We start from the raw sequence: 14,735 nt of genomic DNA, 5'->3' as shown, positions 1-14,735 counted from the left end.
TGAAACAGAGAGGATGAAAATGTCTCGAGTACCGTATGCATCAACAATGAGAAGCCTTATGTATGTCATGATCTGTACAAGGTCGGATATTGCCCAAGTAGTTGCGATGGTAAGTCGATTTATGATAGATCTGAGTAAAGAGCATTGGAATGTTGTTAAGAGGATCCTGAGATACATCAAAGGGACCTCGAATGTTGCGTTATGTTTTGGAGGATCGGAATTCATTGTTAATGGATATGTCGATTCAGACTTTGCAGGTGATCTTGATAAATGAAAATCTACTATAGGCTATGTGTTTACACTTGTAGGAGGAGTTGTGAGTTGGCTATCTAAATTACAGACTGTTGTAGTTTTATCTACTACAGAAACTGAATATATGGCAGCTACCCAAGCATGCAAGGAAGCTATTTGGATCCAGAGGTTGATAGAAGAACTCGGACACAAATAATAGAAGATTTTTGTGTATTGTGACAGTCAAAGTGCCTTGCACATCGCAAGGAATCTTGTCTTTCATTCAAGAATAAAACACATTGGAGTACAATATCACTTTGTTCGGAAAGTAGTAGAAGAAGGACGTGTTGATATGCATTAGATTCACACTAAAGATAACATAGCAAATGCCATGACAAAACCAATCAACACTAAAAAATTTGAATGGTGTAGATTTTCATTCGACCTATCGAATACATGAGTAACATGAATTTTGAAAATTTACCAAAATTAACTTTAAGTAGGAGTAAGTTTAGTAAAGCTAATTATAGAAAAAAAAAAGAAAAACTAAATAATGAAAGAAGAAAAATACTCCTACGTAATAACCATCAAACTTTGATAGTAGAGAGAGAAAAAATAGTAACTTCATGTTACAGGTAGTTTACGTAAAAGATTCGCTTATAAATGAAAAAATTTTCAATCAAATCATCCAATAAGAACAATACTAACATTGAGTTATATATAGAGAGTTTTATTTTTTTAAGAGATTTTTCTCTTATATATATGGAGAGATATATTCTTCTTTTATAAAAAAAAAAGTATTATAATATTTTTTTTTTAATACAAAAAAGTTGTAATTTTCATAAAAAATTATTCAATTGTTTTTATATTATACAAATATATAATTTTTTATCTTTATATTTTGATGTATTATTTATTTAGTATCTAATAAACTAATGATTAAATGATAAATAAAAATAATAATTTTTGATAATGCATAATATTTTTCATCTTTAAATAAAATTCACTGCGAATTGATCATTGACCTATAAATTTAGGAGATAACCTTAAAAAAATGTTTGGCTTTTGAAACTTTCCTTAATGGTTGATTTATTTGCGACATCATAAGTTAATTTTATTTAGTAGTTAGATTTATGTTCTTCTAAATCGTATGCTATATATATGAAAAATATATTATGTTTTCCTACTCTTTAATACATTATTGTTAGTCAAAGCTTAAAGGAAGAATACTAGAATATTTTTCTTAAAATGTTGTTAAGAGTCAAATCTAAATTTCTTACAATAAATATTTAAGAACATTTCGTAACATAGAATGTAAAGTATCATTAAAAATGGGTTTAATTACTCTTATTATGTTTGTAGTTTTATAAAATTTTTAATTTTTTTTTAATTGGGTCTTTGTATCATTTTTTTTAATTAGGTTCATTTTAATAGTAATTGGTTGAATTGTATAGGAACTCAATTAAAAAAAAATAGTGCAAAAATCTAAATAAAAAAAAATATAGATACCTAATTAAAAAAAATTAGTACAAAGATTCAATTAAAAAAATAGAATAAATACGCAACCTGACCCTGACAATTATCTCAAAGGGACAACAAGACCGTTAACAAAAAAAGACCCTTTCTGGTTCCTGATTTCTATTTTTATGAAACTTATCAGTCCTGTGAAAAAAAATAAAACATTGACTTTTTCTTTGTATAGGGACTAATCAGTCCCATAAAAGTAAAAATCAGAGACCGAAAATGTTTTTTTTTTGTTAAATGCCTCTGTTGTCTTTCAAAATAATTGTTAGAGACTATTTAAAATTTTTTCTCAAAAAAATATAAAGATTTAATTAAAATTTCACAAAATTATAAGATCAATATAGTAATTAAACCTTTAAAAATATGTACATACTTGTTCTTAAATAAAATATATGCAATATTATACTATGATCGATTTACACACCTTAAACAATACAATCTTATATCAGAGGAGTTCTAAAATACTTGGTGATTCTTTTAATTTGAAATTTAATTCACAATTGCATAAATTATAATTTACACAACATTCAAAAGCAATTCAATAGAAATAGGTGAACTTTTGAAGTATGACTTTTTTTTTGGTATGTATATAATAAATAATAAAATAAATTTCATTTTGATAGATCATAAATATTAAATGCTAAACATGCAATATGGGAGGGAAGTTGGATGGAATGGATACTGGATAGGTCAGAGGAACCAAATTTGTTCTTCCCACTCAAATAACGGAAATGAGCAAAAAAAAAAAAAAAAAAACAAAAAACCAAACCAAATTGCTAAAAATGGTTTTAAACAAAATATTTTAGTTGTCACAAAAAAAAACAAAATATTTTAGTTATAATGAAAAAATTATTCTTCCACTTAAATAAGGGAAATGAGAACAAAAGAAAAAGAAAAAATCAAACCGAATTGTTAAAAATAATTTTAAATAAAATATTTTACTCATATCCAAAACTAAAAATATTCTAATTCAAAATCCAACTCAACTCATTTAGTATATATATATTTATTTATAATATTATTTTTATAATATTTAAAATTATATAATAAAATATTGGGCCATAATGATGTATGATTCAAGGTTTATGGAACTTAAATTGGTCCGGGTTTTGGATCAAACCCCGGACAAGTACAACCCGTAACCAATTGAAAATTCGGAAAAAATAAAAAAAAATTAAATTAAACTTCACCGTTTCAATTTCACTCTCTCTCCTTCTCTCTCTCTTCTCCAAACCCTGCAAATTCTAGAGGGAGAAACAAAAAAGCAGAGAAGGAAAAAAAGCTTCAACAGTAGTGAGAGAAACACAGATAAGAAGAAGAAAACAAAGAGAGCAAACTACTCGCACGAAGATCTGAAAATAGAGTTCGCGGAAACTTCTCTTATGGAAATGCCCGCACGAAGATCCAACTACTCGTTACTAACCCAAGTTCCTGACGACCACTTCTCCGGAAGCGGAGGCGGCGGGGCAGGTGGCGGAAGCACAGCGCCGTCGTCCTCCGGCGACGGTAAAAACAGCAGAGGAGGGAAGTTTGAGAACAGAGGAGGCTTCGATTGGGACCTCGTCGGCGATCAGAGGGCGACCAACCGGATCGGTAACGTTCACTCCTCGATCGGGCTGCAGAGGCAGTCAAGCGGGAGTAGCTACGGCGAGAGCTCGCTCTCCGGTGGCGGCGGTGACTTCTATGCTCCGACGCTGTCGACGGCGGCGGCGAGCGACGTAGACGGTTTTGGATACTACCACGAAGATGGTTTTAGGGTTGGTGAGCTGAGAACGAGGTTGCCGGAGGCTTCAGGAAGGAGTGCCGGCGGCGGGGGTGGCGGCGGAAGTTCGTCTGGGAAAAGCTGGGCGCAGCAGACGGAGGAGAGCTACCAGCTGCAGCTAGCCCTGGCGCTTCGGCTCTCTTCCGACGCCACGTGCGCTGACGATCCGAATTTCCTTGATCCGGCGCCGGATGAATCGGGGATGAGGTCTTCGAGCTCCGCCGAGGCGGTGTCGCATAGATTCTGGGTTTGTAATTTGTTGATTCTGCACTCTCTCATAACATATATTTGGTTTTTGAATTGAAATGGAAGATATTGAACAAGCAAACTTTTTGGCCGGAGTTGTTATCCGTAACTTTCAAATGGATTAGTGTTCTTCACTCTCTTAACTTACTGTGACTTTTCATGAAGTTTTATGGATTCTGGCAACAATTCTAGGAAATAATTATGGCTAGGCATTGTTACTGTTTCAAATTAGGTTAGAATCAGAATGTGCTGAGGAAATCGCTAGCAGGAAGTATTATAATCGTTTATTGAGAGATGAAGTTAAACCCTGAATGTTAGATTGTTGTCTGAACTATGCTTAAGAGTAAACGATATCCCCTCTCTCTCTCTCTCTCTCTCTCTCTCTCTCTCTCTCTCTCTCTCTCTCTCTCTCTCCCCCACCCTATTTTTCTTTTTGAAAATTTTTTCAAGGTGTTTCGGAAAGTAGACGCAGGAAACTAGAAATTGTTTCATGACTTTCATGTGGATAATTTGCTTCACTTATTGGTTGATACGCAATTGCTGATTTATTGTCTTATTAATTGTGTGCATCAGGTGAATGGTTGCCTGTCATACTCCGAAAAGGTTCCTGATGGCTTTTACCTAATTTATGGGATGGATTCCTATGTATGGACAGTGTGCACTGATCTGCAAGAAAATGGCCGAATTCCATCAGTTGATACACTTAAGTCTGTGGACCCTGGCAGTGATTCTTCACTTGAAGTAGTTTTGGTGGATCGGCGTAGTGACCCTAGTTTAAAAGAACTGCTAAACAGAGTACATAGTATTTCTCTTAGCAGCATAACACCCACCGAGGTTGTCGATCAACTTTCCAAGCTGGTTTGCAGTCGTATGGGGTAAGCCTTCTTGGTATTCTTGGCCTGACCTAGTTAGCCCAGTGTCTGGTCTGTCAGTCTAACATGATTTTATTGCTATAATAAGGGGTTCAGCTTCTGTTGGGGAGGATGACTTCTTTTCCATCTGGAAAGATTGCAGTAATGATCTGAAGGATTGCTTAGGCTCTGTCGTTGTTCCCATAGGTAGTCTATCTGTTGGCCTCTGCAGGCATCGTGCTATATTATTCAAAGTAAGGCTCTACTTCTCTGTGGGGCTTTAAGGTTATGATTATGTATGTTGGCTAAGTTGACTTGTTTGTTCTATAGCACGTGCCACTAACCATTTTTAAAGCAGTGTTTTTGGAATGACATGCTTTTTGTTTAATATTTTTCAGGTACTAGCCGATGCCATTGACTTACCCTGCCGAATTGCAAAGGGCTGTAAATATTGCAAACGGGATGATGCTTCATCTTGTCTTGTCCGATTTGGGCTTGAGAGGTATATGGTATTTTTGCTATGCATGTATACTTTTCTGTTTATAATTAGAGCTTCATTCCAAAAATTAGTTTGCATGGGTTATCATGAAGGTTGTGCAAAGGTGTGACAGGGCATAAGTCTGTGGTTAGCCTGAATGTTCATTGACATCTAAATTAGATGTTTCCCAATATAATAGTAATCACACTTGGTTTCTGATATACTTAATTACAGGGAGTATCTTGTTGATTTTATTGGGAGGCCAGGATACTTGTGCGAGCCTGATTCCTTGCTCAATGGTCCATCTTCCATCTCATTTTCTTCACCGTTGCGCTTTCCCAGACATAAACCAGCTGAACCTACCATTGATTTCAGGTCACTGGCCCAACAGTATTTCTCTGACTGTCAATCCCTTGAGCTTGTTTTTGAAAACAGTTCTGCAGGTAGTTTCACATGTCTTGCAATATATACATACTACTTTAAATTTGGGTTTCTGATATTATCATTTCATTTTTTCCACTTATGTGATATATATTCAATTGTTTTTCTAAATAGTACATGCATACGGTACAATGAGTAGCCTAATTTTTGATAAACTTGTTACTCGACATCTATAATAAGGCCAAAAAGCATATCTTTACATAGTCCTTTATGTGAGGTGGACATTAGTTGTAGTTTTGTACGTGATTCCGTAATCTGGTATGCACTTATGCACATATAATTATTGTTACGCCTGAACCAGTTGCTAGTACAGGATACCCTGAATTTTGTATCATAGGAGGTGTACTGATAGATTCTGGATTCTCCATTTCAGAACAGTTCGATGGAAAGTGCAAGGACAGGAATAACCCTAGGCCTAATTCAAATGATAGCAGCATAAGTTCTCACCTACCTGTACATCCACATGTTTTGCATCCAAGCACAAGTGATCAAGGTTCTGAAGCATTCCAATCATGTAGCCCGCAGAATATTTTAGACAGTAGCAAGGATCCACTGCCTGTAAAACTTAAGCGTCCAGTTGGTATACAACCCCCATTACCTCCACGGGAGTTTTCACTTGACATGGAGGATTTGGACATACCGTGGAGTGATCTTGTTTTAAAAGAGAGAATTGGATCAGGTATATCTCCTACTTTATAAATTATACTTTATTTTTTCCCTATAAAAGAAAGCTTCATTTTTTCTGGTGACGAAACAGACATATCTTAGAGAGAAAATAACCCGGATAAGTAGAATGGATAACATCGTTAGTGATGGCAAAAGAAGAAGAATACAAGAATCAAGCTCATAACTTCATAAGTACAATACTGTTGCCAAGCCAATTACATAGTTGACAGGGAGGTTCCCTTAAAGAATTTATGATTTGAATGAACACCATAGTTCATAGGGAAACCATCAGAACAATCCTTCAATTAAATAAAGAGCTATGAAAATATCACGCAATGATAAAATTTTACCTTGCTCCTACAAATCCTCTTATTATAAGTATGATCTGATACAGACCTAAATGACACATTAGTTACCATTTAATAAATATAGGTAAGATCACTTGGTTCTTCTTGAACCATTATTTGCGTAATTGGTATTAGCATTTGTTAATTGGAAATGATCTGTTATATTTCAGGTTCTTTTGGGACTGTACATCGTGCTGAGTGGAATGGCTCAGTAAGTCTCTCTCTCTCTCACACACACACACACGGTTGTTTGACTTGTTTCTGTTGAAAGTATTGGGATTGAATGTAAAGAGATATCAGATAATCTATTTAGGCAATAAAATGAAACAACAAATAAATGATATATTGTGAGACAAATGACTAATGACTAAGATTATGTTCATATTTATATGAAAAACTTATATCAAGTACAAATATAGTGAAATTAGTTCAAGCCTTATGCCAAAATTTGTTAATTGTCTACCTCGTCCAAAACATTACAAATTGCAGGATGTTGCTGTTAAGATTTTGATGGAACAAGATTTTCATGCTGAACGTTTCAAGGAATTCCTGAGGGAGGTATGCTCAAAGGAATATAAGTTCTGACCATGTTTAATGTAGAGGAAATGCCTGTTGCTCTTCGAATATAATTTTTTGCCATTGATTTGAGTTATACTTCTTTTGCTAGGTTGCAATAATGAAACGATTGCGGCATCCAAATATTGTTTTATTTATGGGCGCGGTCACTCAGCCTCCTAATTTATCTATTGTCACAGAATATTTATCCAGGTTTATGAAACCTCTTTACCTGTCTTTCATCCTCTCTCCTGAAAAGAGTTTTTATTTTTTTTAACTTTTTTAATTTTTTTTATGGCTATAGGATATTTTAACCATGAGATTCTAAGTGATTTTGAACCGAGTGCAGGGGTAGCTTATATAGGCTCTTGCACAGACCTGGTGCCAAAGAGGTGCTGGATGAGAGGCGTAGGCTTAGTATGGCTTATGATGTGGTATGCATTTAGAAAATAAATATTATTTTTCTGCTTCATTTTAATATTTTAAATTTGTCATGTCATAACCCTTGTTTTCTTTGGTAACAATATCATTTCTCATTTTAGGCAAAGGGAATGAACTATCTTCATAAACGTAATCCCCCAATTGTTCATAGAGATCTGAAGTCTCCAAACCTTCTTGTTGACAAGAAATACACAGTGAAGGTAATAATGGATATTTCTCTAGTACACCAAATAGTCAAATTTGCTACTTAAAAAAAAGTTTTCTTGTACCTTTTTTTCTAGGTTTGTGATTTTGGGCTCTCTCGATTAAAGGCCAATACATTTCTCTCATCCAAGTCAGCTGCTGGAACTGTAAGATGCAGACATATATCTGTTTTTTAAATCCTTTGTCTAAGAGGTTTGTTTCTATAGTTACACATTTAATTTTTCTCCTTTCCCTACCTTAGCCTGAGTGGATGGCTCCAGAAGTTCTTCGTGACGAGCCATCAAATGAGAAGTCAGATGTGTACAGCTTTGGCGTAATCTTGTGGGAGCTTGCAACCCTACAACAGCCATGGGGTAATTTGAATCCAGCACAGGTTTGTTGTTTACCCATCATAAATAAAATTATAGTGTGCTTAGAGTTTTGTTATGATTATATTGCTGCAGTTCATGTGGAAGATTATTTAGATTGATACTTGCAAGCATGAGAATATAGTTTACAATGTCATGCTGCTGAAGTGGTGCTAATAAAAATATGAAAGTTATGTATATAGGATGAAGCTAGTATCAATTGAGAGAATGCAACATCTCATGTTTCTTATGGATATTTCAAGTCATGTGAATAGAGAGATAGGCACAACTCACACAAGTGTACATCAAATGGTTAGGATCCTGTTAAAATTTATGAAGCTAATTTTAGTGGCTGTTCTTCTTGATCATAATGTGATCATGAGGATAAAAAACACGAGACTATCAATTTCATCAAAATGGCCAGTGTGGATGGATTGATGGAGTACATAGAAGTATTTTATTATTGCAGGTTCTTAGTTGACTTTAGAGCATTTTCCTGTTTCATGATGGTCTGGTTCAACTTGCATATAGTGCTTCTGTATTGCTTCAGTCTTCACTGTGCATACTGTTTCCTTGTAGGTTGTAGCAGCTGTTGGCTTTAAGAGGAAAAGGCTCGAGATTCCACATGATTTGAATCCCCACGTAGCTGCACTAATCGAGGCTTGTTGGGCTGAGTGAGTTCAGATACATCATCTATCTTCGAATCCCGCTTCAATATTATGACTTATATTGATATACTTTTTTTTTACTGCAGTGAGCCCTGGAAACGCCCTTCTTTCTCAAGTATTATGGATTCTTTGAGGCCATTGATCAAAGCCCCTTCATCTCAACCTGGTCATCCAAACATGCCACTACTTACATAATGGTTGGAAGCCATTTTGTTATCCATGCACATACCACAGGATTTTTATTGGTTTTGATGTCTAACAGGATTACACTGTTTAAATTGTCCTAGGTACGTGTCAAATTCCGTTGTGATCTTGCCAAATCCTTGTCTAAACGATTGTGACTTAATTGTTTTTGTAACTTCTAGTATAATTAATGCTTAATATCTTAATATTTGCAGGTCAATTTGTACATCTCTGTTCTAATTCTGATTTCAGAATACTGATTTTCAGCCCAATGCAAGGTTACTCCATCTTTGTTCCAACAAAATTGTTTGATTAGGTGATCTTGTAATTTGACGAAGAAATGTTTGATTATTTTTTTTCTTCTTTCATGATTTTGTATGTAAGAAAATTTTCCCCTTGTAATTACATTCACTTAATGATAATCAGCTTTGCTGGTAATTTATGCTTAACTATTCTTTTGGGCCAGCTTTTCATTTCATTAACTGAATCTGGCAGCTTCACTAGTCAATCTTGTTTGACTATGTCCCTTCATTTCCTTATTTTGTAGAGATTCTCTTTTTCTGAATCTTCCAACAAAACAAACGGCAGCAGCAAAGGACAACTTGGTTCTTTTTGAAGTTGAGAGTAGCAGTGAACAAGAATTAGGGGGCACCACAAATCCCATTTGAAAGTGGTTAGTAACCCTTTCAATCCAAATTGGTCCCTCTCCTTCACTTGCATCACCTCACTATTCAAAGTTCAAACCACTCACTCCCACGGTTCACACGGCTTGTACCTATAATTTCTGTGTTATTAATATTAATGGCTGCCATTTTCACAATTCTTACTCTCGTTATTCTTTTCGTAATGGATTATTCATAGTTCATAAGTCACAACACATTATAAATCCAACAAATTTTACGCTAACCACATAACGAAATTAAGTTTTAAAAAATCCAATGTTTGTGTTACAATTTGCAAGTGAAAATAAAGCCCATGAGATATGACCCCACAATTTAACTATTCCAAATGGTTTTGCTGGCACGTTGATCTAGAATCTTCGTTCAATTAAATTCTAACTCGGTTTTGTAAAAAGCAATAATGAAAGTCAATGTTATATATTATACACTAAGATTTGTCAGAATTTTATTGGCAAATTAATAGGCCAGTAATAAATAAAGCGTGTCTCGCAACTAGAACAAAATCTTATTTACATTTTCCACTTTTTCTTTCCCTTTTTCTTTTTTCTCGTTTTTGTGATTGGGATTTCAATCCGCACAACACTTCATCAAAGAAAATATTGACGTGAGTAAAGAACGAAAAACTCACGTGTTTCTAGACCTGCAACAAATAAAAGATCTAGTCTACCCAAACTTTAATTATTAAAAGGAAAAAAAATTTAAAATAGTATAAAATATCTAAAATAAAATTAGTTGGGTCCATGAAATCATTATTACCAGACAAGATATCTGAACCCAAAACCAAAACCAAGTATACTTCTCTATGATTGGCTAACACCCTTGTGGCCAGTAAAAACTTGGCTGAAACCTTTCCCTTCTCTACTAAGCATTAGACCTTAGACCAGACAACTTGCACTTGCACCTACCAGAATCCAAGCCACAAAAACACACACTCTCTGACCACCAATAATATCTAATCCACCTAGGAACAGAAACAGTATCTGAGACCAAACAACAAAGAACAGAACAAAACTTCCATCTATGACCAAAAATATCTCATGCCACACCTGGTCCCACAAAACCCCGTCACAATCTACAACCAGATACTAACTGGAACCAACGTAACTACCAGGAAACAACCTTGTTTTCTACTCATAACCCCAAATCCCAAGGTCGGTGCTTTCATTCTTCATCAGTGTTCTAAGTTCTCAACCCCACACAATTTCCCAAATCATCTGATCAATGGCCTTACTCTGCCACCGCCATCGACGTAGCTCTACTCCTACTCCAACAGTGGCTACATTCCACCGCCTTTCAACCCTTTTAAGGTTTCATTCCAACCCCACTTCTCCATTTCACTCTCCTTCAACTCCAATTTACCCCTCACACATCACAACCCAAAACCAAACCCAACCCATTACAGTGTTCTCTGTTTTCTGATTCTTAGTATATATTAGGAACCAAAAGATGAAAAAACCAAACGAGGAACCAAAGGGTAAAGCTCCAGCACCTGATTCTCCTTCTGATATTGAGCAGCTGGGGATGTCCACAACAGGGTTCTCTCCTTTGGAGTTTAGTTCTCAACCATTCTCATCAGCTTTTGATGACTCTTTTGACATTATTGATGATACCTCTTTCATGGAGTTTGAATCATTCTCAACAGCTATGAACCATCCACCACCACAACCACCATCTACAACTACAACAATAACCACCACCACTGGGGCTGTTGGGCCATTGCCTCAGCCATTGGAGTGCTTGCACGGGAATCCTGTTCCACCCTTTTTGTCTAAAACCTTCGACCTTGTGGATGACCCTTCTTTGGATCCTATCATCTCATGGGGCTCCACTGGTGCTAGCTTCGTTGTGTGGGACCCTATGGAGTTTTCAAGGCTCGTGTTGCCTCGGAATTTCAAGCACAACAATTTCTCCAGTTTTGTTCGCCAGCTGAATACTTACGTGGGTATTGCTTGAACACTGCCTCTAATGGCTGTGTGATCTGTATGTAACTTTTTGTGTTTTTGATTTTGGTTTTCTGTATGTATTTTTCTTTTGACACCCATTTAACATTTCTGTGTATTCTTTTTTGTTGTACTTCCCCCCATGTCTGTTTTTTTTTTTTCTCTTTGTAATTGGGTTTGGTGGAGATCAGCTATGTATATTTTGATTGTGAAACTTTATGTATTTATTATCAACTAAGAATGTAAAAAAGAAAAATTTTTGAGGTATTTTTGCTGCTGTATCCTTATTTCTGAATTGACCCTTCTTGTTGCACAAGATATTGTTTGCTTTGAATGAATTTTCTAAATATATCTGTGATTTTGTAGTGTTTGGATGCAGGTAGTTAGAGTGAAGCATGGTTTGTTTCTGTTTCTGTGCTTTCCTAATTGTGATTAGAGGCACCCTTTACATATTTTGGACCTATATCTATATATTGTTCTTAAAGGATTACTTCTTAGGCTGGCCATAAGCCTTTATTACCATATTGTTAATGGAAAGAACCCTGTTCATATGTTTTCTAGTTGCATTGTAGTTAGGATTGAGAAGCTTCTACTACTGGAACTGGCCAGAGCAGAAATTTTCCCCTTCTATAGAAGAAGGGGTTTCGTCTTTCGCAGGTAGTAAGTGATCTTGGGTTTTGGCAGGTTGCTTTTGTGTTCTGCCAGAATTTAGATTTGTTCTGAATGATTGATTCTTCTTATGCTTTTGTTATATAGATTATTTTGGATTCACAGATTGCATTCTCCAATACAGATTCATCTGCTCATAACTTGGTGTGCCAGGAAAACTTGTTTTGCCTTTGGCTAATTGTTTTCTTTTTCCTCCCCCATTGTCCTTGCCCTTGGGGGCTTTCTCTTTGTGCTTCATGTATTCTCAGGTTAGTTGGTGTTTGTATCCAGGGATTCCGCAAGATTGACACTGACAAGTGGGAGTTTTTCAATGAAGCTTTCCAGCGAGGGAAGAAACATTTACTGAAGAACATCCAACGGCGCAGGTCAACTCAATCGCAGCAAGTTGGTAGCCACATTGGAACTTCTATTGATGCTGGGAGACCTGGACTCGAGGTTGAAATAGAGCTACTGAGGAAGGAGAGAAGTATGTTAATGCAAGAGGTGGTTGATTTGCAGCAACAACAGCGAAGAACGGTTCACCATGCTGGAGAAGTGAATCAGAGACTAGAATCTGCAGAGCAAAGGCAGAAACAAATGGTTTCCTTCTTGGCCAAGTTATTTCAGAATCCGGCCTTCTTGGCTCGCCTTAGGGATAAGAAGGAACAAAGACAGATAGAATCTCCAAAAGCAAGAAGGAAGTTTATCAAGCATCAACACGAAGCAGGAAATTCCGAAACTCCCAAAGGTCAGGTAGTGAGGTACCAACCTGATTGGAAAAATAGAACAGTTTCTTCTGAAACTCCGGAACTAAATCCAGTTTCCTTTGAACAGTCTCCTCAATATCTCTCACAGGACTTGGCAAGAGAAATTTCTGTTGGTGCAGAAAATCTGACTTTGCAGTTGGACAAAATCATGTCAGATGAATTGGGTGCATTGCATGAGGCCATGCCAACTCCAGGAATTGTTGGAGAAGGATCATCAAGCTATGGACTTGAAGATCCTCTTTCCGAAGGGAAAAATGCCTTCAACCCAAGTCAAGATGTTCTTTCAGAATACTTTGTTTCCTTCCCGGACGAGTTGTCAAGGGAAAGAGAGTTTCCTGTGTTTCCCCCTGTTGGAACTGAAGGCATTATCAAACAAGAAGATGCATGGGACCCTGCCTTCAATGCTAGTGTTGCTGCTTCAAGTTGTGGGAATGAGCTGTGGGGTAATCCTGTCAACCATGGCGTACCAGAATTCGGAGGCACTAGTGGCGTGTCCGACATATGGGATATCGGCTCAGGAAGTTTAGGAATTGATAAGTGGCCAGCTGATGAATCTCCAATGGATAAAAAGGAGAGTCAAGGTGGCCAGCCAGAAGATGATAGACCTTAAGAATGTTAATCCATAGGGCTTCAGCTGCTTCTGCATGCATTATTGCCCTTGGATACTTGATATGATTAGATTATAATTCTAGGGGCCATATTATTTTGATGTTTGGTTTATAAACAGTGTTCATTTACTGGCTTTCATTCTTTCTTCATTTGCAGCTTTTCTATTCTTTAGATTATTTCTATAATTGTTTATACTTGAGTAGAATCTAATTGTTTGCTCAATTACTGATAATAACTTTCATTCAATCAAATCATATCATCCTATTGACCAACTGGTACTGAATTGCTGGGGTTTCTCATTTTATGATGATTCAAGTGAATATCAGGATCGTGTTCCATCAAGGTATTTTTTCATCAAATAAATGCAGATACAAGGTAAGCTGTCTACATGTTTTTGGTTGATTTCTTACTTGTTCTTTTCTTTTTTTGTTATTCAAAAGGGTTTATAGATTATTGGTATTTTTCCTCCTTTGTTATGTCATTTTACTTTGATTTATTCTATTTATATATGAACATTATGCACATGATTAGGTCATTTTATGGTTTTATGGCATATAAACTCTTGGGGCTCCAATACAAGGCACCTCCATGGTGGGGTGAACACATGTTGCAAACTTGCAATTGGGATTTTTTTCGGTACGAAAGCACCATGAATATGATGTTTCAATGCACTAGTGATGACAATTGACAACAAATAAGAAAATGGAGAGGAAACAACACATTGATTCTTCAGTTCTTTGCACTCAAAATATCCATGAAGAATTGGACGACAAATTATATTTAGACATCTTTTTATTAAAAAATGAATTGTACAAATTAAAATCTTGCATTAGTGGCTGTGGCTCATATTACTAGCTCAAATTGATACATTTTTTTGGTGAACTTAATTGATTCATGCTATAATCATATAGAATTTCATTGGAATCAAATATATTTGAAGTTTAATCCTATATGAATAAACAAACAACCGAATCACAAACTGGGATAATGGAGGTCACTTGGGTGTGGCAAAATTTTAAGGGCAAAAACTATAATAAGGGAAATAACATGACAAAACTCCCATACATACAGGGAATACTTAAAATTCATGTAACCTAAACCATCTAGTCTGATACAATTTGATCACCCTTTACTATCAAAACTCACA

The 14,735-nt window shown here is 35.8% G+C and overlaps 2 protein-coding genes across 4 annotated transcripts; both read left to right on the top strand.

The window, feature by feature from the left end:
- The first annotated feature begins 2,859 nt into the window (after positions 1 to 2,859).
- On the top strand, positions 2,860 to 11,831 carry LOC112728874 (serine/threonine-protein kinase CTR1-like). Of its 2 annotated transcripts, none has more exons than XM_025779197.3 (17): positions 2,860 to 3,764; positions 4,337 to 4,638; positions 4,724 to 4,868; positions 5,013 to 5,116; positions 5,327 to 5,535; positions 5,907 to 6,212; positions 6,717 to 6,757; positions 7,036 to 7,104; positions 7,214 to 7,314; positions 7,451 to 7,535; positions 7,644 to 7,742; positions 7,824 to 7,892; positions 7,988 to 8,119; positions 8,673 to 8,767; positions 8,848 to 9,048; positions 9,160 to 9,260; positions 9,492 to 11,831. In XM_025779197.3, exons 1-15 carry the CDS (start codon positions 3,138 to 3,140, stop codon positions 8,954 to 8,956), a joined length of 2,493 nt encoding a protein of 830 aa, XP_025634982.1. In that variant the 5' UTR covers positions 2,860 to 3,137; the 3' UTR covers positions 8,957 to 9,048; positions 9,160 to 9,260; positions 9,492 to 11,831. The 2 variants fall into 2 exon arrangements, with proteins under 2 accessions (XP_025634982.1, XP_025634984.1); XM_025779199.3 differs by having other exon boundaries at positions 9,160 to 9,222; positions 9,492 to 9,764.
- On the top strand, positions 10,788 to 13,860 carry LOC112728875 (heat stress transcription factor A-3-like). Of its 2 annotated transcripts, XM_025779201.3 has the most exons (3): positions 11,071 to 11,562; positions 12,504 to 12,965; positions 13,047 to 13,860. In XM_025779201.3, the coding sequence occupies exons 1-3, from the start codon at positions 11,071 to 11,073 to the stop codon at positions 13,587 to 13,589; spliced, it is 1,497 nt and encodes a 498-aa protein (XP_025634986.1). In that variant the 3' UTR covers positions 13,590 to 13,860. The 2 variants fall into 2 exon arrangements, with proteins under 2 accessions (XP_025634985.1, XP_025634986.1); XM_025779200.3 differs by having other exon boundaries at positions 10,788 to 11,562; positions 12,504 to 13,860.
- The last annotated feature ends 875 nt before the right edge of the window (positions 13,861 to 14,735 follow it).

This window comes from Arachis hypogaea, chromosome 12 (genome assembly GCF_003086295.3).
Source record: "Arachis hypogaea cultivar Tifrunner chromosome 12, arahy.Tifrunner.gnm2.J5K5, whole genome shotgun sequence".
NCBI lineage: Eukaryota > Viridiplantae > Streptophyta > Magnoliopsida > Fabales > Fabaceae > Arachis > Arachis hypogaea.
The sequence above is the reverse complement of the archived record's forward strand: the minus strand, read 5'-3'. Positions and strand labels throughout refer to the sequence as shown.